Below are 25,692 nucleotides of genomic sequence, written 5' to 3'. Positions count from 1 at the left end.
TCTCAGAGGAAGACCTGCAGTTGTAGGATTCTCGAAGTCTAGAGACTTCTTTTGGGCCCAGCAGAAAAAGCTGGGAGAGAGAACACTGGAGACGTTTAGAAGAGGTTAGAGGGCTTAGGAATTCTCAAGTGGTATTACCTTTTAAAAACCGCACAATAAACCTAGATATGGTGGAAATAGGTTTAATTCACTAGCTTGTTTGGGGTGCAACTCATGATAGTTGCCCTTCCTGCAAAAAGTGATCCTATCTAGATTTTTAAAGTAGTTATTATATTGGAGGTTGGTTCAGGAAACCCAATACCGCCAAGATTCCGAGGCAGGCTCCCTAGAACTGAATACTTTGCGAATGTTAGTGTGATGAGGTTCTGATGTTCCCAAAGGATACTCCCATCACACCATGTCTAGGTAATTTTAAGAAAATGACTCTCACTACATTGTCTGTCTTTTGCTTTGAATTTCCCTCCAAGCACAACCTCCCTAATATAGAATCCGATTTATACTGGATGGAGTTTCTCAGGCATGGGATAAACTTCTCTGGATTAGAGATATCCCCACACTATCTTTCTCCTCGCCCTATACTTAGCATGGTATCTTGGTACGTAGTGTGGTTCAGTGTGTGCAGCTCGCTTTGCTGTGGTTATGTTGTTCTGTCATTTCTGTGGTGGGCACTGGGAGAAGAGCATTGTGAAACAGCAAAGGCTTCTTTTCAGGCAGCCTGTATGTGTTATAAATTACAACCCAAGATGATGCGGACACTGTCAGGGGTATCTACATAGTCCATGGCTGTAGGTAAAATAGGCTGGACATAGGAGTAAATATGCAAGACTTGCTATTTGCTTCCCTGTGGTTAGTTTATCCTTTATAAACTTGGGTGTCTCCAAAAAACCCAAGCTATCAAAAATTCCTGCTCTATAGGTTATAGTGAGGACTAGTTTTTGGTGTTTTGTCAACTTAGTGTTATTGGATCTCAGATTACGGTGGCTTTTGCCAGAATTGTCAGAAGAAACAATTTTCTGCTCGCTCAACAGTTTGCCACTCTGAGTCAATGAATTCTGCTTTAGGCGATAATTTTAAAAAAAATTCTTAGATTTGCAAATAAAATCCTACCTACAGAGATGTTCAACAAAATACTATTTATAATAGTGAAAACTTGGATGTAATCAATAATGGAAAATTGAGCGATGATGTAATAATTATACAAAGATGTCACTGAATAAAACTAAATGACACCTTGAAGATTACTCTAGGATATAAAATTATACATCTGGTTATAAAATTCATATATATATATTTAAAAATAGAAGAAATGGGCAGTAGAGATAGTTTTTATTTACTATTAATTTGGGAGGCTTGTTTTTTATCGTTGTATACACACATCTGTGCACACTTGTACCACAGCAGTGTGCCTATAGAGGTCAGAAGGCAACTTTGTGGAGTTTCTTCTCCCTCTTTATCTTTTTGTGTTTTGTGTGGCAAGTGCTTTTAGTAGTGAATCAATCTCACATGCCCTCAATATATATTTTTTTGAATAAAGATATTGGCCTTCATAGCCAGGAAAAAAATCTAAACATTATTTTAAAGTATAGCATCTAAAACTGTCATGTGCATATTGGCCCAGAAGGCAGCTAATGCCAAAGTCAAGCTAGACTGCCCTGGCCCTGGGAGCTTGTTAGACATCAGAGGATCATCTGTTTAGAGCAACGTTTGACTAAGCTAATTCCGGACATTTCTCTCAACCCCTGAGCTGCCGGTTTTAAGTTGCAAGAAAGATTTCTGGCTGGGGCCAATGAAAGAGAGTGCACATAAACACAGGGTTTATTTTGTCAGGGATGTTCTTGAGAGACTTCGTTCTTTACTGTTTTTTTCCCCTTTCTTTGTGGCCATTTATTTACTTTAGAAAATACTCCAGTAGATCCTCACTAGAGTGAAAAGGAGCTATGTTCTCATTGAGAGGCTTAGTTGCTGATCCAGAGGGCTCTAAGAATGTACTGAACATGAGTCTGAGACTGATTGTTTTAAAAACATTACAGTTTTGGCTTCATGTCTGTAAATGAGTGATTTTGCTTCAAATATATTCTGAAATTCCCACCCAAAGTTTCTTTTTAGTGCTTTGCCTATGACAGAAGACATTAATAATACCTTTCTTCCCTTCTCAGTGGAGATTTTTTTCTTTTTCTTTTTCTCTTTTTTTTAAAAGCCTGCGTTTGCATGAGGCTCATGCTGACATAAGTTCTTACCCACTGCCTCCATTTCTCAAGGGACTGGAGGGCACAGGCAACAGAAAAGGGCAGCCTTGATCCTACCCATCCCTTTAGTGAGTGCAGGAGGAGAGAGGAGACTTACAGTTAAGATCTTAAATCAGACTTGGCTGTTAAAAGTTTTTGTTGAGGCTTTAGGGAGGCTAAAGCTAAAACTTAGAGTCATCCTGGAGGTTAATCTACCCAGCTCTGGAAGGCATGTCTTCTGCTGTGGAGGAACAGCTGGAGGTGAGAGGCCTGAGTTTGCATCTGTGCAGGGCACTGGGGTGAACGTGAGGGCAATGATGCCAGGATTTTGGAGGCAGAGATTTGTGCCTCAAAGCAGATGCATCAAGAACAGGGATTGACGGAGAAATAGAGACAGTCAGCACTTGTGCTTGTTTGTCCTGCAGAGCCTCTAGCAACTTTACACGTTTAATCCGATCTTGTAGACTGAGCAAGGGCAGCAAATTGAGGGAGAGAGGAGGCTGGGAGACTTTTATCATTCTAAATCAAAGAGGACTCAGTTGCATTAAAAGTACCCTGCTAAAATGGCAGCCACTCCATGATCCTTAAAAACCATGAAAAGCGACTCTTTTTCACATCATCATTTTCAAACTCTGAATGGGATTTATGCTCTAGAGCCTCCCTCTTGGCCAAGCTGAGTAGGTGGCCAGGGAGAAACCAGCCTTCCCTGTGGGTCTTCACTGGCATGCCCTTGACTTTCCCGGTCAGTGAGATAGTATGCTCAACTTGCTCGAATCTTCATTGAGACTTGGATTCGAGTTAGTTCAAGATTTCTCATAAACCATCTCTCTGACATCAGAGTGAGTTAAGGCTGGCCTGGCCAATTTAGTGAGACCCTGTCTTAGAATAAAGAATGAACAGTGGGCTGGGATGCAGGTCCATGGTAGAATACATGCTTGCCGGTGCCTAGAATATGCAAAGTCCTAGCTATAATCACAATATGGAAAAAAAAAGAAATAAAAAGAAAAACCAGACCCTACTAAATGCTATTCTAAGAGTTGCTGTGAGAATTTAATGAAGTAATATTAGTAAAACCTTTACTAACTTACTTTGCATATAGTAAATACCCAATTAGCTGTGATTTGAATAAGATCAATAACAACCACGATGATCTCATTATCAGTAGATGAAATTTATCGGCATTTCATTCCTGAATATTTGCCCCATTTCTCTGTAGATCATAAAATAAAATCTTTGACCACTGACTATACTGTACTCTGTGACGTACAAAGAGCCTTCAAGTGAGCACTGTCAAGGACACACGATTGTATAAAGCTCGGTCCTGAGGGCAGATGAGCAGCTCCTGGGCAACAAGGGATCAGGACAATATGAGCAGAGCCTGTGGGCATGTAGATGATGCTGTTTGGGTCAGTGTGGTCATGGTGATCATGGTGGCTTTGGAGTAGCCTCCCTTCTATTAGACAGAAGATATTCTGAGCAGAAGGAGCAGTGTGTCGTAGCTTGGAAGTGGGAAATGACAAACTTTGAGAGAACAATGAGGTATTTGGCCCAAGGCTATATGAAGGCAGCTTTGGAAGAAAAAGTGAATTAGTTTTAACCTGGAGACCCTAAGTGTTGTCCTTGAAGTTACACAGAGCCTAGATCCCTGCAAATCCCTTGAAGGTGTTCACAAATGTGTGGATGGTACTAAGATACCATAAATATGAAATGATCCAGGCAAATACCGTGAGAAAAAGATGCTTATCTACCTTGAACACTTAGGTACATGGAGGAATAAAACATTTACTCTGAATGAAGAAATCAGGGTGGTCCAAAATAATCCCAGTCAGACCTAGAAGTGTGGAGGGACTTCAAGGGGCAGAGCAATGAGCTGTGGGCAAAGAGAATAATTGAGCTAAAACTTGGAAGACATTCTGTGCAGACTACTGAGACACCCTGAGAATACTACTTTCTAGGTCTGCTGTGTCGTCCCTTGATTAAATGGGTGCCACTCTTTCTCCACATCATGGGGACAGTTTCTTTTGTAGTGAGGATGGAGAAAAGTCCAGGAAAACAGAAGTGGCAGCTGCACTCTCTCTTCTGTCCTCTGTGTGGCTCAGGCAGCAGAGCTTTAGGACTTTGCATTTCAGAGACTCCCAGGAGAAGGAAGTAGGGCAGCCACCCATGCTCGCCACTGTCTGACTGTTTCTAGCTCAGTTTCACTCTGAGCATCGCTCTGAGGAGTCTGCTTTCTTTACCAGTGAAATAGCTACCTCTACATCATGAAAATGTATGTCTAAGCCAAAGACTCCATATCTTTTCTTCTAACCATCTTCCTGACTATGGTGTGGAATATGTTAATATTGAATAAGGTACACATTGCTTTATTTTGTGTTTTGGAAACAGGGCAGCAGACATTCAGCCTCCACTAAATGTCACTTAAACCTCGGCTTTTCTGTCCCTCATACTTAGCTGCCTTAAAGCTATTTTTAAAAGGGTTCAGGAAAATGGCTTCATTGATAAAGTTCTTCCATTCAAGCATGAGAAACTAAATTCCTTCATCTCTGGCACATACAAGCTGGGTATGGTGGGAGTGTACCTGCAATTCCTGCACTGGGGAGGCAGAGTCAGGGAGATGGCCGGAGACTGCTGACCAGCTAGTACAGTTGAATAGGCACATTCCAGATTCAAAGAGAGACGATCTCAAGAGATACGGTAGAAAATGATTAAAGAAGATACCAGACATAGACCTTTGCTCCATCAGATACATAGAGGTGCACACATATGGACATCTACCCATTAAGAGAATTAAAAAAAGGAGGGAGAGGGAAAAGGTATAGGTATATAGATATATAGGTAGATGTAGGTGTAGATGTAGATAGATAGATATAGGTATTAGCATTTGTAATCTAATAATGACTTTGCTATTTAAGGGTGGGTTCATTTTGACACACATATCCGTGTATGTGTGTGTGTGTGTGTGTGCGTGCGCACAAATACATCATCTGTGAGAATGCACCATGAGGGAGGTTAGCCTCAGTTCTCTTTAAAGCAGTCTGGCCTCTCGGCTTCTGAGTTTCTTAGACACCCGAACCAATGCTTGCTCGCCACCACACAACGCCCTGAAGTGCCAGCGTCACATTACAATTAACAGTAATTCTGGTGGCTGTCATCACTTCCTCGGAACAGAGGATCCCTAGCAAAAGCACGATGCTGTCACACCTGCTAATTCAAAGGCATTGTGTGAACTATGACAGACCTCAGCGCACTTCTTCTGCTTGTTGAAATGAATAGAGTCTGGCGACTTAAATAGAGAGGGGGATGGAAAAAAAGAAGTTTTAACACATTTCTGCAGATGAGCCCAAGAAGGGTCAACTTGTGGGTAGAAAAAAAGTTGTGTTAAAGAAAGTAATTAGAGAGAGACAGAGAGCTAGAATATTAGTGCCTTTACTGAGTAAATGAGGATAAATTCTGTTAATTATGTGACTTTCCCTCGTACTAATGTGATAATAAAGTGCTCTCATTCTGGAGAAGCTTGTCACAATCCCAGCAAAGACATTGACCCTTCTACTAGTGGAGACCAAAAACCAACTTCTAAAGCACTCTACCCAAAGCAAGCGATCAGTGTTCAATGCCCAGTGCCCCCCTCCCTGCTATCGAAGGCTGATACTTGCCATGATCTTGAGACTGTTGGCGAGTGTCTTAATTGAAGTCCGGAAGCACTTAAGCCAGCTTTTCTGTTTAGTTTAAGAAGGAAGAGTTGGGAATAATTCAAAGAGTATAAATAGTCCAAAGCCGGCTTCCAGCCCAATGATGAACAGCACCAAAAAGATTGTGTTTGGAATGTTGGTAAAATGCTGGTCTTCCAAACTTCATTCAGACCAAAATTTATGACTGTGTATGTCATTTTAGGCGCAGTAGGGAAATGGAACATGGTTGTATGTTTGTGACATTCTGATGGTGGTGGAAACAGGGCAGAGATTGGGGATATTCGTTTGGGAGAGTCAAGGGGATGCCGGGACCTTTGATATTTGACCGTGAATTCCCTGTTATGTTGGGAAGGAACCCAAGAGTTAATTTAACAAGAGAGCATTCTGGCAGCAAATACAATAGAATAGAGAGGCTGCTGGTGTGAAGGGGGAAGGATAGTGTGACTGTAGTTTTGTGAGCTCTGAAGCAGAAAGAGAGGAAAAGAAGGTGTTGGGGTAGATTTTAGTTGACATCCTGGAGGAGAGGAATGATTGCTTTGGGGGCAGAAGACGGTTTTATTTGGTTCTGTTCCTTTAACTAGATAGATTTATGGAAAGTTCACTGCACAGTGTCTAAGGAATAAGAAAAATACCATATCATTGTGTGGGTTGACTGCTGGACCTTCCCGTGGCAATGAGTATCTCCATTCACAAAGAGTCCTGCTCTAGTTCATAGGACCACAGACAACCCCCTGCATTCAAATTACATCTACCTCTGCCATGAACTCTCTGTGGGAAGGCAAGTTACTTAATATCTCAATGATTCAGCTGCTTTTTATCTGGAGAACTGGGGCAGAGGTGGAGAGTGGGTGAATGGTTGAGGGAGTGGGAAGCGGTTGTGAAGATTAAAATAAAGCGTGCACTAAGCATGCTACATCGCAAGTAGTAACCTCCAGTTGACATGAGCCATGACTCTTACAAAACAGTATTCAATTTCCAAAGCCTGACACTTAGGTAAGTATTCCACTAGTCTGCTTTGCAGCAGTCTTTTGAAGAGAAATAAAGTGACCATCATGGAAAGGCAGTCTGTGCTCTGAGTCATCTTGGTAAAGAAAGAACTGTCATCACGCCAGAGTGCATGCAAACTTGATCCCATAGTTCAAGGCAACCTACACGAAATCGCATGTTTTCCCAGGCTGTTTGTACTTGGGAAGAGGTTGGCAACATGATTATCTTCATATGAGAAGAGTTCTCTTTACTAAAAATATTTGAAACACTTGAAGGGCTCAGGGAAATGGTTGTGGGTGGAGATTGCCTAGGGGTTGGGGCATAAACTCTAGGCACTGTGATCTTGTCATACCTGTTGGCATAATATGAGGAAAAGAGAGCCAACAACAGGGGCCATCCTGGAGAGAGGCAAGAAAACTCAAAAAGAGACACAGGCAGACCTATTGTAGCTTTCCATAGACCTAGTTTTTGTTTCTTTGTTTTTACAAGGCTGCTGAGAATCTGAACTCAGATCCTCATGTTTGCAGGGAGAACACTTTATTGACAAAACCATCTTCCCAGCCCTTCAGTAACAACTGAGAAATTCATTAATCTATCTGGCTATTGTTTACACTTAAAAATATTTATTTCAGTAATTATTTCAGTAAGAATTTAGCATCACATCTCACTCTTAGTAAAAATGACAGTGATGCGTACAGAGAGAGAGGCCTCTCAAAGGAAGGGTACAAGGTGTGTGGCTGGGGAGATGCTCTCTCCCCAGGGGAACTTGGGTCCTCTGAAGGAATAGTCCTAACCAATGAGCCATATCTTTGGCCCTAGTCCTTTTCTTAATAATAATATGTATATATATATATATTTTTAATTTTGAAATTGGTACGGAAAAGCCATACCACACAGCCTTATGACTTGCTTCTTGGGGTTTAGAGTGGGTGATGTAGGACTCTTTTCACAGGGTTGGTCTAGCCCCAAACTTGTTTGGAACATTGAGCAATGTCATACTTTGTCAATAGACATGCCAAGCCTCTCTTCTGTGGGGAAGCTTTGACAACACTACTTATGGAGTCAGATAGCTGGGGAGATTTGAGCTGTTACTGTTGACAAGACATTGCTCCTCAGTTCATACAATTTTGGGCTGTCCATGGGTCTCTGGGAAGCCTGGTTGACTCTTTGATGCTACCAGCTAAGGCTCCTTCTGACATGAGTTCGAAATAATCTATTTTAAAAGCCTCAGACATTTTGAGAGTACACAGCGGTTCTGTTATGAGGAAGCAAAATATATTTAGGTGTGTGTGTGTTAAGAATGTGGACAGTTGAGCATCCCTAATTTGAAGAATCAGAAATCCCAAATGCTCCAAGAAGAAAAAGAATTTTGAGCACCAACATGAGGCCACAAGAAGAAAATGCCACATCTGACTTCATGTGATGGCTTAGAGTCAAAACGCAGGTGCATTAAAATATTGTATTAAATTGCATTCAGGTTGTGTGTAGAAGGTGTAAAGGTGTTTGTAAAATACAAATGAGTTTCTAGTTTAGGTTTGGGTTCTGGTTTTTGAGATCTTTCATTATGTATTTGTGTCTCAAGCCTTTGTGTAAGGGGTTGTCTATCTATCTATCTATCTATCTATCTATCTATCTATCTATCTATCTATCTACCTATCTATATCTGCTTAATTTATGTTTTATATGTTTTTAATAAATATATGTGTGTTTATGATAGAGACTTATGTGTATCCTGGTGGAGTCTGAACTTAACAAAGACTCTGTCTTTGAGATTTCTACTCGTATTTTCTGAGACATTGACTTCTGCCCAATCTGCTCTGTGTGGTCATTTGGTCGACATGTCTGCCTAACTTCACCTCAACTTTCTTGGAGGGCATTTGTGGGTGAGCGTCCTCTCTAATCCCTTCCTCCCCATCTGTCAGAGATAAAGTTTGCCCCATGAGTGCCGTTATCTGCATAATAGGCCCTGTTCTCTAAGGATTCTCTCTAAGGCACTGGGATTTCCAGCAACTCCGCTTCATATCTTTCTTAGTTTAGCTGTAATAGAAGGAAAGTCATTTTTTCCAACTTCTTAAGACCTGCAGCTGGCTCAGATGGGGCCAGACAAGCGTGACTAAACACATGTCCATCCCTAAGGCAGTCATGGAACTGAGGGCTGTGGTGTCCTGACCCAATGTGATACATTTTCTGGACCAGTGGTAGCAAAAGAATGATGCTTTTAAAATGCAAGAACTCTTGAGTGCGGGAAAAGTACTTGAAAAAGAGAACAAGGGACTGCTATTATAATAGGAGAAAAGGGACCAGGATGCAAAACCTAGTGCCTTGGAGAGGAAGGATCCTAAGAGAACACAGCCTATTACGCAGATAGGTGGCATATGCCTTTAATCCCAGCACCCTGGAGGCAGAGGCAGGCAGATCCTGAGCAATCGAGCATATACTCTTTCCTTCTCTTTTCTTGAGAACCTTATAGACCATCGTACAGAATAACATGTGTGCACAAACTAGCATCTCACATTGGGGTATTCAAGGACATTGTGTCACCCATCCAGGGGCTCTTGATTAAGACGACAGTAGTAAATGACGTTTAAGTCCCTTCTTCATTTAGCAATTTTACCTTAGTAAATAATAATGCCCAATTTAGGTTATAAAGTGGAGGAGATTTTAGAGCTCACTCTCATCAGTGTCTCACGTTGAAACTGAAGCTGTCCCAGAGTGACACGTTGTGGGGAGGGTGAGTGACCTGTGAGCACCTAAGCACCTGCAGAAAATCTAAATGATGTCATTCTTCATCTGTGAGACTGCTTAATTTCATTTTCCACCAGCAACCTTATGATATCCCGAGAAGCAGAGCTTAATAAAGTGTCGGGCTCTATTTTGCATTCTGATTTCAATATGATGAATCTCTTTTTATATTTTTTTATGGAACAGAACATACATACTTATTGGATTGTCCATAATATGAACTGGAATAATTGGGAGCTCATGAGATTACTGTCAGTACTCTGTGGGCACAATACTTTCCTGGTCATTTTTATTTGAAGATTGGTCCCTAGCTCTAAATCCAAATTAAGGGGTCACTTGTTCATATCTGAGCCCATCCTGTGAGGCGTGTTGGAGTGCAGTGATTGTGTGCAATGGAAGCCACTGCTCAAATGAAATTAATTATCCCAGTGTGAGCCCAGAGGATGGCAGGCAGCACACGGAAATGCTGAGACTGGGAGCGGGGAGTGTGCACCTGGAAAAGTGAGTGGGAAAGTGATGGAGACTGTCGAAAGGGTGGGCAATGATGATTGGCAATCATTTCTAAATAACTTCCATGCTTAGAAAGGCTTGGTTCTTTTTCCTAAGGAGGGAAGTTACTTAGAGGGAATTTTCTCTCTTTCTCTTCTTCATTCCTCTTTCCTTTCTAGAAAAATGAGCTTGTTTCTTTTCTTTACAGCAAAATAATAATAATAATAATAATAATAATAATAATAATAATAGCCAGATATCATCCATCCCTGGTAATCTTGTCCCCTTTCTTCCCCTGTGACACATGCTTAGGATAAGAAGGAAGGAATGACATCTCTCTTTTTACCAATCAGGGATTTGATTTAGGTTGTTGTTGTTACTGCTGTTGATTTTTTAAATTTAAATTTCAGTGATACAAGGTGATCCTTTCTTTCTTTCTCTGAACGTCTCAATTTCTGTTCATAACCAAAACATAGTGATTAGAATAGAGGACCAGAGTGTTCGCTGACTTCTAAAGTCTCTGAGGAAATTCTGAGGAAAACTGCTTGAGACGTCTGTAGTGAGTCTCCATAGCAATGGTGGCTGTGTGCACGTGCTTGACACATAACATGTGATTAGTAAATACTGAACTCTGGACCAGAAGAATGAGGAAATAAATGACCCAAGCCATCAGACTGAGGGGAGACATTTCAAAACATTGAGAGTTTTAAGTCACAGACTCCATGAAAGTCAGCAGAATGGCCTGTAGAATTTTGGAGAGGAGAGATCCATTCTAGTCTATTGATGATATGGCCTTTTATCCCTTTGGGTTCCAGGTAAATGTTTTAAGAACTATGTTGAACTTTGATGTCAAGACACTATTAAGCAGGACATTTAAGGACACCAGCGAGCTCTTGCATGAATTATGCATGTATGAAACTAATAAATGGTCACAGACCGTGAGATGGATAGCTCTTAACTATGCTTGTTCGAATTAAATGGCAAATCTTAGCACACAGAGACTTTGAGAGAACCACTTATCATTTTTATTTCCTCTGTTACCCATCACACAATGGAGAAACCATCTCTAGGCTCAGGGGTGAATGATATGCACCTTGATTTTTAGAACACTAAAATTGTCTGTTTCCTCCCTGGGAGTATTGTGTACACATGGAAAATTCAAAACTGCAGAAGAGGGAAAAACGAGACAAATCAACCCCGTGTTATGATTGAAAATTAGCTGCTATTAATATTTATGTTCAATTTAAGTCAGGCATTCATTTGGTGCTTTTCAAACACAGCAGTCCTGGGTGCTGTGGGAACCAGAAGGCTCCCTTTAAGAGTCACAGAAGTAACTGTAGTTACTTCAGGAAGGGCCTGGCATGATGCATGTGTAGTAGTGAAGAACAATGTGGCTAATTCTGCAGGAAGGGTGAGGGAAGGCTCACGGTGCAGCCCATTTAGACTGTAGCTCAAAGACAAGCAGGAGTATGGGAAGCTGAGATAGTGTGGGAATGGAGAAGATACCTCAGAGCCAGGGATGCAGGCAACAGTGAAGGGTGGAAGGAGACTTCATGTTCAGGGCACAAGGATGCAGCTTGATGCGGCAGAAGCAAAGAATGATGGGAAGAGAAGAATAAGGGAGCAACACACCTGGAAATGCTCACTACTGACACTGTGAAGCGCTTTAGGATTTGCTGATCTGGCCCCTGCCTAACAGCCACCGCAGATTAATAGCTCATTTCAAGGTGTTCAGCTTTCCTTGGCACAATTACTCAAATATATTGTCCTAAGAGTCAAAGATTTTTCTGGAGAATCAAACTTACATACTTTTGGAGAAAAACCTTGAACTGAAATCAGTAGACTCTTAGTAGCAACTGGCACTCAGGAGAATCCAGTGTACCCTGAGTTCTCTGGACGTGAGTACGTATCTGTTAAGTGAATGAATGTGTACTTACAAAGCTTTATAAGAGTGGAAAAGAATGAAGAGCTAAGAGTCCGGGGAAGGCTGGATGTCTCAGTCACTGTGGACTTGAACTTCTTAATCCCTCCAGGGCATCTGTCACCACCACAGAAGAGAGTCATAGTGAAACTATCTGAGTTCTTAAAAGGGACAAGTGAAATGCGAACATCAGATTCTAAATGAATGGGCTTCACAATTTTAAAGACACACACATTGAACAATGAGGATAGTAAAGCCTTTCATTTTCCACCTGTGGCTTTTTGTCTGCATGAAAGACTTTCAAAGGTAGCGACTGTGAACGTAGAATGATGTATAGTCAAACTAAACCCTTAAGATGATGTTCGCTGACTTCCTCCCAAGATACCCAGGCTGTCTTGGTTTTGCTTTGGTCTTAATTCTCCATTTTGCTACAGTTAAATATTCCAGCCTTTTCGCAGGGTTAAAATGCGTTTGAGGGGGGAGGTCACACATAAAGTGGTCAAGAGCAAACTTGAAACATATTAGAATTGGTAATTAGGATGACTTGAATTCAAAGTACCGGAATTTCTTATGTTGGCTTTAGCTCTAATTTTAGTTAACCTGGTGATGGTAAGGTGTATTACCAGATATGGTCAATGAACTACATTCCCATTAAGATAATAAGACATGTGTTTGAATATGTAATATATTTTAATTGGCAATTTCCATAACATTCAATATAGTATCTGTAAAACGAGAATAGAACCAGAACTCCACAGTCCTTTGAATGAGTAAGAGAGGCAACCAAGAGAGGCAAAGCATACAGCTTCGCAAATGGTCTTGTGCCCACATTTTTTATCTAAACTGGTAAGATGAAATCCTGAAGCCGGGCGTGGTGGCGCACGCCTTTAATCCCAGCACTTGGGAGGCTGAGGCAGGCGAATTTCTGAGTTCGAAGCCAGCCTGGTCTACAGAGTGAGTTCCAGGACAGCCAGGGCTGCACAGAGAAACCCTGTCTCGAAAAAACAAAATCAAACCAAAACCAAAACCAAAGACAAAAACAAAAGATGAAATCCTGAGGCTCCTCCATCGCACCCTGTATATCTGACTCTCTAGGAGTCATCACGGAGGCAGCAAGGAAGCAAGTAATGATATATTTTTTATCCTGGATAATACTCTACAGTGGTAACCCAGAAGTCCCAAGGCCCAACACTGCTGAAAGCTACCCAACATCTATAGATGTCTTAGGCCCAATAATCACCTATAGGCCATGCTCTGTGCAGCAGAAATCGTCTATAATAAATGTTGCCTGTCTCCTTCACTCAGTCCCAAGAAGGCCAAGCAAGTACTTGGTTTTGCTATGTGTGATACTCCTTCTGTATATTAAACCATGTACACTGATTTCAAACATCCTTCCAGGGACGATTTGAACCGTTATGTACTCTGGCAAGAAAGCATTGGTACTTTGTGCTGCCAAAGGGCTTCTCTAAAGGTTTCTGCTTCTCTAGAGGGTATGTGCTTCTCTGTCATACAATGGCTTGCAGGCTTGGGATTCTATCATTCTTTCTCACTTCATGGTCAGTGAACCCTGCCATGAGAATCAGCTGGACTGGGTCAGCAGAAGTCATTGTTAAGCCACAGCCCCCTATGAGACAGTCACTATGAGACAGTCACTATGAGACACTCTTTGCCCTGGGGTCCTTGGCTGTCCTGATGCTTTTTCTATATCTGTCAGGCTTGACTCCTAGCTTAAGGGCCTTATTTGCCCTTAAGCAAAGGGTCCTTTTCCTTTAAACTATTTTTAAATTCTTTAATCCACTGCTATGCTATTCCAACACCCATCCCTTTAAGTACTCGCCACTAATTATGTCCTCTCACCAAAGCCAAATTCTGAGCTCTGAGGTAATGAATCCTTTTCAAGGTGATCATGTTTAGCTCTTTAGGCTGCACACACTTTCCAGAAATGCCCAAGACCCAGGAAGCATCTGCCCGGGGAGGTAAACTTCTTGAAGTCAGTAGCCGGTAATAGGGGCAGCCTTGTGCTCTTCCTCTGGGGCCAGCGAGATAGTGTCATGGCTTAATTTCAGTTTCTCTTCCACTGTGGAGAACAAGATGTCCTCATGGCTTCAGGTGTGTGAGCTCCCTCATAGTCTCCTCCTTCCCTCTCTGGCCTCTGTATGTCACAGGCAGGACTGTGAGGACTAAGTCAGACAGGTCTTCAGTTACTATCGAGTCTCGTTCTAGAAAAGGTCAGCCCTTTCTGAGGTTAGCCTCCTAGCCTGCCCTTGTGGCCTCCCTGGGATCTTGGCTGACTTTTGGGTATCATGTTTTCTCATGGATGAACTGTACCCTACAGCGTAGTCTGTGAATTAGAAGCCAGGAAGTTTTCTTTGACCTTGAAAATAGAGTTTTCTCTTTCTGTTTGGAGCTGTCCTGTTTTCAAGGCAGCTGCTTCCCATGGTGCTGGGGTGGGACTCTAGCTTCCTTCCTCAAGGAGCGCTGAAACATTTGAGAGCTACCACGAGGGCATTTCTTGGACAGCTTCAAGCAGCACAAGTTGTCTTGGGTAAGGGCAGGTACTAGACATCTATATACTTTCAATTTGGGAGAATCTTAGTATTCCCGGAAATAGTTCCTTGGTGATATTGTGGCTGGCAGCCTGACACCAAAGCAAGCTGTCCTCCATTGAGGTAAAGGTGATAGGGCAGTCTGTCACTCCAGAGAGTTCCTTCACATTACAAGGTCTTTCCCTGTCCTCCCTCCAGATCGTGTGTGAGGAGCAGCTTGATCCTCACCCAGAAGGGACCCCACAGTTGTTTTTACACAGCTGTTTCTTATATCAGGCCAGAGTGCATCCGAGAGTTCTGAATACCATTGGGAAGGACCGTCTGCCACCTCACCATCTGCGGGCATAAGTCAGGGGAACTCGCAGAGAGTCTGAAGCTGAGAACTGGGATTTTATGTCTCTGTTCGGTTGTGCTTTGACACTTTTCCCAAGACTGCACATGATGAACACAGCTGCAAGCACACAAACGTGCTTTTTCAGACTTTGGGTGGGGAGAGGTAAAAACTCAACCTGTTCAGTCCAGATCCAGGGCACTTGATTTGCATAACAATTAAGGCTAGGCAGGCTGTAGCTTGGAAGCCTTACCACGCATGCCCTTCAGTTCTGACTAGCTGGAGTTCTCCATCATTTAAGGCCCTGCCTTGCTCCGTGTTAGGAAAAGCTCTTCTCGCCTTCTCTTGGTGATGGTCCCATTTGTTGTTTTCCTTCTGCACACCATTTGATGAAGCCTGTAGCGCTTACCAGGTACCCAGAGCTTCACTGATTTTCTTAGCTTGCACTATGCCGGCAAAGGATACTTTTCATAGCTGAAACTATTAGCATCTCTTCGTCTAGGCAGCACGCCCCTGCTCCAGATAACCAACAGCAGGAAGCATTATTGCTTCCTCTGTGCTAGGTTTCAGCACCCTTTAAATGCTCACTGACCTTCTAAAGCACGTTTTGATGGTTTCTCCATTTTACAAATGATGAAACTGAGGCACAGAGAGATTAAATCCATTTGGTGAAGAGCACACATTTAGCTAAGCAATAAAAGTGACATGTCCAATGAAAGCCACCCAGTTGTATGAGAGGAAAAGGCTTATAATTCTCATGTTTTGTTGACATCACTCAGGGTCACAGAATTACTAGTCTTGACCTATGCTTGTCTCATCTCCAAAAAAACTGTCTTGTTCAGGATACTTTGTGACTGTCTTTATTGACAGCTTTGATTTGTATTTAAAACAGGCTCTAGACTCTATTTTGAAATCCAGTATTTACGAAACCACACTATTTTTAGGTCCTATAGCCTCCATTAGGTATCTGGAGACATGGGATGGTGTTTGTTTGATTTTTCATATACTCATGTAGGAGTCTCATTATGTTGCTTAAGTGATTTTCTTTCTACAACCCACTACTTATTTTGGCCACCCATACTATGCTAGTTACATGGATACAAGGCAGATAATGGAAACGATTGCTTGGTGAGTAAGAAAGTATATTACCAAATCAACACATATGGTCTATAACACGTATTTGTTTCAGTTACCTGAAACAATGGACCAATGTCCTACATCAGCCTGATCGATGAATGAATCCTACACAGAATTTTAATAGGATGTCACTTCCGGTTTTATGACTGTCCCTTTCTTGATGGAAGTGTAGACTCAAAAGTTCACGTGCTTGAGTGCTGGCTTCTTGTTGGACTGGGGTGAGCGCATGGAATACAGCGAGGGCTCTCAGAGCCCCTTGAAGCTGCAAGGGCATCCCCTTGCCCTCTGACCTTTCTTTTTTCTCACCTGTGAAATGGGGAGGTTAGGTTAAGGGGCGGCTTCAAGTCAGTTGGAAAGTCCTCCCGTGGTCTGAGTTGTGGACATGGCTCACAAGTAAGAGTACTTGGTGCACACACCTGAAGACCAAGACCCGAGGGCAGATCTCTTGGTTCCACTTCAAAGTTTGGCCATTGCTGTCCCTAGAACTGAAATCCCCAGTACTGTGCAGGGAGCAGACAGGAGGGTTCCTGGTGCTTGCTGGCCACCTGTCTAGTGGAAAAAGAGTAACAAGCTTCAGGTTCCATGAGAGACCTTGTTTCAGAGGAAAGTGGGGGACAGGACATTAGACATCATTGGACATTGAACAGGACATTAGACATCATTGGGTGCATGCACAGATGTGTGCATGTACAGATGTGCATAAACCACACACATACAATACACACACACACACATGCCACACACATTCAATTCCTGTAATACCATGGCTAGCTCTATAGGCAATCTATAATACTAGTTTTGAACTCTATGTCCCTTATTTTTGTTGAGTCTTTGTGTATTGTATTCCAGGTGAGTTAGTTCCTTCTTGGCATGCCTATCTTAAAGGATTTCAGTGGGGGATTCAGAGAGACCCTGGGAACTTAAATGCTTTGGATAATAACCCAGTGAAAGATGCATTAAATAATAATGACGTTTACCCCTGTGGAAAGTTAGCTGAAAGGTGTTGGGTTTCCCACCACCGCGCCATGCCACCCCTCCAAAAAAGAGCAAAGCTAAAAAGAGAGTTTGATCTCGGACTTTATGGAACTCCTCGGAACTCTGCAGTGTCAATAGCAGCTTTGTCCTGCTGAGGGTCAGGTTCCCACAGTTGGGGTAGGGCAACCGTGCTCTTCCCCCTGACGTTTTATCAAACACACAGAATGGGGCAGTTCTTTAGACAAACATACGGTTTTGTGTCCCAATTGCTTCCACTTTGTTAAAAGCCCCTTCGAATCAGAGACCTTCTATGTGGGGCAGCAGACTCCAGACACACATGTCCCCAAGTTAACAGATGCCTTATCTGTTTACTTGCGTAAACCATCCTCCAAGTTTGTGTGTCCTGCATCTGAGTCAGTCTCTCACTGAGGGTATTTTTAGCACCTCCTTACTCCGTTGAGCTCCTCTTAGGAAGTGTGATTCAAAAGGGTCAGATAGTTGGCCTGTACTTAGGGGAAAACTTTGAGAGAATTCCTAAGGCCTTGGCCAGGGACTGGCTTTCCCCAAAAGAACTGGCTCTTCATAGCATCTTTGCCACATAAGGGCTTGTGTGAGGTCCTGGGCACCAGTTGATGGCTGTCTTACCCGTGACAGATGGTCAAGACTTCAATTTCAGCAAGTGATCCGATGCTGGGGGGTAGGCAGGGGATTCTGCTAGCAGGCCAAGTGGCAGGGCAGCTTAGGCTAACAGTGATCCAGTGTGTGCCTGGCATAGCTTTAAAGGTGATCCAATGTGTGCCCGGCATAGGTTTTGTGCTAACGATGAGCTGCTGACAGGCGCCCTGAGTCCTGCTCATCTTTGAGGCAGAAGATCCCTGGCTCCCTTGATGTTTTTCTCTCTGGCAAAGCCAGTGTCCTGTTTGCCTTGTCTTTCAAAATCCATTTTGGCACCAGATGGAACCCCTCACGGTGGCTAGCAGTTGTCTGAGTTCAGGATGCCAGAGGATGTGCTGACAGCTCCTTCTAACACAACCTGAATCTGGCTGTCAGGCCTGGGCTCAAATGGCTTAAACACGTACAGGCGGCAAGTATTACCAACCACAGGGAGACAGGCAGGGGGGCCCACTGGAGGGAGACTAGCAGTGATATTCCTCCCCAGCTTGTTGTTGCCTTGGGTGGGAGATGATAATCCTGTGGTTCCCATAGTATATATTGCTATAGTTTGGATGTGAATCCCACACTGGGAACTTTTATAAAAGCTGTGGCTTTTACACCTCTCTGCACCACACAGCACAAAATTTCATTGTCGTTAGAATGGGGATCATCCCTCTCTGGACCTGGGATGATTTTCATATAGAGCCCAGCCCCTGCAATATGAGTATCTCATTACCACTACCTTTAGCATAGTTGATAATGTCTGAAAGCCACATGTAGCTGGTTTGGTCACCTTCTGAGGCTCAGAGGAACAGGACAGTGTAAGTGCCTGGTTGAACAAGGACTGATTGACCGAGTGGCTGGAAAGCTAACATGCACAGTGGCAGAGCGGATCTGGGCATGGAGGAGGCCCAGGGTGGATTCCGTTATACACAGCTGGACTTTAGCAGTGAGTCATTCATCCTAGACAGAGGTCGATAAGCTTTGGCCTCTGTGGAGAGGCCCTGGAAGTAGGGGTGAACCATTATCAGAGGCCTTCTCATTGATGGGCTTTGGGAGTTGTGTCATTCGAAATGACTTCATTTAAGAAGACTCTTACACTGCTAGGTCTTATCATTTTGTTTGAAAAAGTCATTGTTTCTCGTCAATGCTCCTACATATTCCCTCCCATTCTAAGGGAGCAAGGAGAACAGTTATTGTTCTAAAATGTGTATGTAGAAGCTGTTTGAATGTGGTGTGCCTTCATGCAGTGCCTTTATGACAGAGGATCACGGGGGCTACATTGCTGACAGACATTTTTCTCAAAACTAAATGCAGATGGACACATCATGGAATGCTAGTTTTGCGTAAGTTATTGATACTGACTTGATGGTTTTATTCTGGTGGGGCTCTAAAGTGGGGCAAAAGCTAAAGACGAAGGTATATCTAGAAGAATTTCATTGACCAGTATTTTAATGCATTCCATAGAGATATCTTGGCTCTAAAAGTAGAAGAGTATGTAGAATATAGATGGACATAAAAATCCTCTATTACTCCCAGATAGAAAACAGATGGAGGGATTTAACGGAGGACAACCAGTATGAATGTCCTAGTGCAAACTCTCCATTATGGGCTTGTATCACTGGAGTGGTTACTTAGCGGGACCAAGTTCTGTATCCCACACATCAGGGAATTTTTGACAATTAAAATACATTCACCGATTTAAGTGGGATTTCTTTAACCAATTGGAGACTGTCATCTTTACAAAACAACAGCAACGGCAACAACAACTATAACCAAGCAAAGCCTGTCGCTCTCACTATAGAACTTATTCAGAAACTAAGGTGGGTAGAGAGGCAGGAAGGTCCAAGTTCACTCAAAAATAGCTTTTGTTTAAGGCATATATCTGAGAAAAAAATGATGTGGCAGTATTGGAGAAGTTGGAAAGGTTTAGCCAGTATGTCACTCCTTCTACCCATCCCAAGGCTCTTAACTTTGAACATTTTATTTGGAGATGCTAAGATTTAAAGCATTTACAGTCTCCTTGTATTTATCTTGTGTACGCTTTGCCATTCATCACTTGTGAACTTATAACACGTAAATTATAGGCTGTGCTTGGGGACCATGGGAATTCTCAATTAGATCCATTTGGACCCCATGTTAAATTATGATGAAGACTTGCTCTCTGAATAAAAACACTCCCTTGGGAATTTTTGCTTCTTTTGTGAGATCTGTTGGCAGTTTCAGAGTGTTCATTTCATAGAAAAAATGCACCCTGGGATGCAATATCAAGCAAGACTTGTGCCTCAAATATAATATAGATTCTAATCCCACCCTGAGTTTTGCAGGAAAGCCAGGAAGAAAAGAGGGTGTGTAACTTGGAAGCGATTTCTGACTCTGAGTTCCTTGTTAGGATTGAAACACTGACCACCATCTTTGTTTCTCCACAGATTCTTCCTGAAGTTTTTCCTTAAATGCAACCAAAATTGCCTAAAGAATGCAGGAAACCCACGTGACATGCGGAGATTCCAGGTGAGTCCCTCTTGCTTTTCTTATATCTTAATCATGACTTGAACATGAAGAGATGAGGGGAAAACTTTTTTTTTCTTTTCTTTCTTTCTTTTTTTTTTTTTTTTTTTGGCAGAAGGTATGGAGGATAATTGTTTCTCTAGAGGTGAAGAGCAGGTGAGGCCACTGGTCCCCCAGGCATCTCTGCAATCTCAGAGTTGTTTTTGTTAGACAAAAATTGGGGCTGTACCACCTGCGCCCACTGATGAAGGCAGCTGTGTCCTTAGAACCTCATCTTGGCTTCCTGTATGGACTCACGTGATGAGACAGGCACAGATTAAGTCAACTACACAGAGACGATGGCTTTATTTGCTAAAATTTTTGTAAGTAGAGCTTTGTTGAGGAAGAGCACCAGGAAGTGACACCAGGAATCCCCACTCTCATTCTCTACTGTCTCTCACAATCTCAATCTCAGCAGCTGCTAGCACCAACTACAGCTTGTAAGTGGACCCTTGAGAAGCAGACCATATCTATACCCTCTGTTCTGCTTCAGGAATGCCCCTGTACCCCACATGTACATATTAATAAATATCTTCCAGATCTGCAGCCGTTTAAAGCATACTAACCTGATAGAATATGCCAAAGGGCTGAAAACCTAAAACCAAATGGAGTGACGTCTCAAACACGGGTGTTTTAAGAATGCTAGACACAATACTACTGCAACTTTATGTGTTGAGAATCCCCTAGGACCTTGTTAAAGTACTGATTGGGATGGGGGTAGGGTGGGGCTGGAATTCTATGTTTTTAACAAGCTCCCAGGTGATGTAGAACCAGGGAACAGATCGCAAGTAGCAAAGTTAAGTCCCTGCCCTGCACTGCTCTCTGTCTCACTTTGTGGGTAAGGTATTTGCCCTGTCAACGTTATGCGTGCTTGCTCAACCTGTCACAGAGACAGCTTGCTGTTGAAAGTTCGCTCCTACGCCAGTTTAGTCAGCTCAAAGTGCAGTTTTAAGTGTATAGGCGCCAAAAGGTGCTTGATAAATTTCAGCTACGGGATCTCTGAAGGGAAATGAGTTTCTGAGCATTGATTGTGGATGTCAATATCATAGTCTTCAAAATGATTTTTTTTAAAAAAGAAAGTGAGACTTATTAGTCTCATTAAAGAATAAATCCAGTGAAAGGATGTTATCGTCTCCTGAGATCTTAGAGAATTTCTATAAAATCATGTTAGCCTTACCACATTTAGTCTTGATAGAGCTGTATCTGGAGAATCCAATAAAGTTTTAGTTTCTTAGAAACCATTTCCTGTCCACCTCTGCCTTCAAATGGTGATGCTACTGTTTTCAAAGTATCTTTTTCAGCTTATGCTATTTGATAGCTTGCTGCGGTTTTAAGATGTATATTTCCTTTGGTCAAGTTTGAGTAAGGAACAAATATATACAGGCAATTTGAATGAAACAATTTGTGTATAATAATCATGTCTCATGACTTTGTCATCACCTATACTATATCCCTCAGGTCAGTAGCACTGGGTGGACTTTGGTGATACTGGGGGCTGGTGCTTGTAGAATATTTATGTAGAGTTTTACAGGACCTGCTAGTGAGTGTGGGTCTTAGAAATATAGCTCTGAGGCAAGACAAGAAGTCATTTTAGTATTTTCTTTTTGAGCATTGGGGAAAAAAGCCACCACTTGTTTATAAGATAGGGTATAAATGATAAAGTTCAGCTTTGAGGGAAAATTTGAGAGATAAATTTCATTAAGCACTTAATTTAATCTAGAACTTCTCAACTTGAGCATAGTGAGTCTCTCTCTCTCTCTCTCTCTCTCTCTCTCTCTCTCTCTCTGTGTGTGTGTGTGGTGTGTGTGTGTGAGTGTGTGTGTGTGTGTGTGTGTTCTGTGCATTATAGGATGATCACTTAAACCACAGTGTTGGAATAGCAATAGAGAATAGCCCATTTTCCTTCACATTACTAATGAAGGGTCTCTAGACATTATTAGATACCATTGATAAAAAGAAGCGAGACAAAGTGACCCCTGATGGAAAGCTACTGGTTCGTCCCTACACTTGATGACCTTTGACTAAGTTCACGGTGACAGCATTGGTGCTCTAGTAACTGCATCCTTTGATTAGGAATAATTGTCTTCCTACCCAAGGTCTATACTGACCTTTAAATACACATGACTGATGTGAATGCTGGCAGCACTTTTGCCTTTTTGACCCCCACAGAGATTCTAAATAGAAAGAGCTTTCTCCAAAGGAATAGCTACCTTGGCCACCACAGACACAAGCCCTGGATTAAGAGAAATTATGTTTTTATCAGCCAGGACAAACTTCTTATTGGATCTTGGGTTCAACCTACTGTGTTTCCATCACCCACTCTGAGCAGTGGGAACTGTAGGCTGAAGGTCTTTGAAACCTGGTTCAAGGATTCAGTTTAGCTGTCTAGTTGCTTGGTTGAACCTTAAGCCCATGACCTCCACAATGAACTCATGATCGCCCTCATTTATTTTTTCTCTCCTTGTCAAACTGGCTTCTCCTCCTTTCTTCTCTGCTGTGGTTTATTTCTAGCTAACTCCTTTAATTTCTGGTAAATGACTGTTTATACCAGTATCTGTATTCAGTTAATTCCATATTCATATGTGTAGATGCTATGTCTACCTTTAAATATATCCATGGACATTGCTGTTGATGATGATGATAATGATGGTGATGATGCAGAAGATGAAGCTAACATTTATTGAGTGCTTATTTCATGACAGGTATAACGTAAAATGTTTTACACGAATTATAGCTATTATCAGAGCATCCCTATTAAAAACATGCAAATATGGATTATTCCCATTTCAGCAAGAAAAAAGTGAGCTTAGAGCAGTAAAGGAGTTCTCTACCCCTGTCAAGTGGAGGTTCAAGTCACACACTGTGACTTGGCTATTATCTAATGTTTTGGGATAACAAAGAACTTATCCAGAGTCTGTTGCTAGATACTTGGTGAGGCAAAAAGGATAGCTGTGAACATCCAAAATTCATATCAACACCCTAGGAATAACTGATAGAATCACAGGGGAACTTAGAAAAGTCTTCCCAAAGAGACTTCATGCATGTGGTTGCAACCTAACCCAACTTCATGAAACAGGTGGGCTACAGTCCTGAGTAGTTCCTATTTGTGGGGAAATTTGGAAATGTAGCAACTATATGAGCATAACTCTTGCCACCAATGGCAGTTTGGACCAATTCTCTAGGACAAGAAAGCCCCCTTTGTGCATTGCAATGGAGTGGTGCCACCCTTAGACATCTTGAATTTGAGGTTCCCAAATCTTAGGATCTCAGGATCCAAAAAGGGAAGGGTATGTACAAGTGCATGCACACATTCCTGATATTGACTGAAGGTTCCCTACAGACAAGGGATATTTTTGTCTCTTGTTTTCATAGCAGAGACATTGAGACTCTGGTTTTATGCACTTTTTATGTCCCTGTTGTCCATGAGAAGAACTGAAAAGGGTCTCTTTGGTATGAACAACTCTGATCCACTCTTTGCATATAAGTAATATTGAAAGGCCAACTTCCAGAAAGTACTGACAGATGCATCCTTCATGGCCCAAGAGATGGCATTCATCAGCTGTCCTTGATGTGGCTTCTCTTTTGTCTCTTTTGTATGTTTCCCTGATCAGTCCTATCTTCACACAGTCAAGCTACTTTATGTCTCCTCAGAAGAGCAATCAGAGACCCATGTAGGTGTCCCAGAAAGACATAAGAAAGGTTGTTGATCTCCTGACGTGTGAAGACATTCTGTAAGGCTGACTTAGCCTTACAGTGGCTGGCCTTCTGGTGTGTAAACAGAGACTTAATTACACAGGTCATGTCAATTAGTGTGACCTGAGTGTTCTAAAAAAAATTAATCACTTTCTGAAAAGCTTAGGGACTGTGGCATAAGCCTTGTAGAAAACTTGGTACAATCCTCTTTTTTTTTTATAAAAAAAATAATGGATGTTTTCTTTTTGAAATCCCTAGGCTGCAGTTAAGGCAGCATACCTGCTTAAATACAACAGTGGATACAGGCTTCATTTAGTTGTGGTGGGTGTGGGGGAAGAGCAAAGGAATGAGAAGGGGGGCAAATTGGGGCTAGAAATAGCTCACGACACAGGGAGCAATTCAGTGTGACTAAATGAACCCATTTCTCTAGCTTGACAGTAAAAAGATGCTAATGTTAAGGGACCATGTTAAAGCCATGTCACAGTCTGGCTTTCAACTGACAGGAGCCAGACAATTCAAGGTTCAGATTTAAATCCTGATCCCCCTCTTTCCTTGTTGGGACTGGCAGATGAGAGCGGTGAAGGAGGAGCAAGAATTGGGCTCAAGTTATCATCATAGTAGAAACCACAAGACTGGGAGACTGAAGTAAAATATAAATTTCCAAATTCATCTTCTCCCTTCAGCAAAGTTTTTTTGATAGGCTATAACTCTGCGTCTGTCTAAAAATGCTAGATCTGTGACAACAGCATATATGAATATAGATGTAGGATATATTCTCTCGTTCATGTGTGCAAGCACTCAGCAGTATTTATTAGAATGCTAGGTGGTAAGTCTATAATGACAAATGCAAAAGATAGAGCCTTTGCTCTAATAAAACTGATATTTTGGTTGGGGGGTTATTTTAGGGCAAGAGTCACTCCTGTAACTTATAGACCAAATAATATACCCTGGCTCACATGTAGACCAAAGAATTTCTAATGGCTCACATATAGTAGACTACATGCTGGTGGTCATGCTTTGAAGAATAGATTCCCCCCATAATATTTTAGAGTCTTTTTGTCTTTATGGAGCCAGAGGGGGGTAGGGGATGCATAAACAGCTTACAATAACTTTAGAGTCTTGGCTTAGAAATAGTCCTTGTCATACCTACTCATTTTCTATTGGCTAGTAACCAGTCACATGGCCAGTGTGGGAGGTTTGCCAATGCCTAGTGATAAAGCAGGAAGGAGAGAAAGTAAATGTGTAAGGAATGAGTTTCCATTAGCTGTCACAATGAAGATATGTAAAGATTAATAGTTATAAATAATGGGAAAGTGTGGTTATTGCCATAAAGAACATGAATCAGGATATTATGACAGAGAGAGGGAAAAGATGTACAGAATTAGAGATGGCATCCTACCTTGAAGTGTGAGATCAAGGAGGGTGGTATTGAAGGTCAGAGCTTCGTCTTAGAAGTACTACAGTCAGTTCTTCACACCCATGGATTCTCCTTCTGCAGATTCAACTAAAGTATCATAAAAACCATGCATATGAACTTTATATGCCCCAGTACAGGGGAATGCCAGGGCCAAATGTGGGAGTGGGTGGGTAGGGGAGTGGGGGGGGGAGTGTATTGGGGACTTTTTGGATAGCATTGGAAATGTAAATGAGGAAAATACCTAATTAAAAATTAATTCAAAAAAGAAAAAAAAAACATGCATATGAGCTGAACATGTATAAAACTTTTTTGGTCACCATTCCCCAGATGCACAGTATT

At 42.1% G+C, this 25,692-nt stretch overlaps 1 protein-coding gene across 7 annotated transcripts in view; it reads left to right on the top strand.

The window, feature by feature from the left end:
* The window catches only part of Ebf1 (EBF transcription factor 1), a 397,327-nt gene that overhangs the window by 229,052 nt on the left and 142,583 nt on the right, over positions 1-25,692 (top strand). For all 7 annotated transcript variants that reach the window (XM_085829017.1, XM_021175730.3, XM_021175728.3 and 4 more), the window contains one exon: positions 20,126-20,207. In XM_085829017.1, coding sequence (XP_085685143.1) covers positions 20,126-20,207 — 82 coding nt within the window. The remainder of the gene's footprint in view (positions 1-20,125; positions 20,208-25,692) is intronic.

Source organism: Mus caroli, unplaced genomic scaffold, assembly GCF_978045245.1.
Source record: "Mus caroli unplaced genomic scaffold, Mus_caroli_1 scaffold_13, whole genome shotgun sequence".
NCBI classification, from domain to species: Eukaryota; Metazoa; Chordata; class Mammalia; order Rodentia; family Muridae; genus Mus; species Mus caroli.
This window is presented reverse-complemented; position numbering and strand designations above follow the sequence as displayed.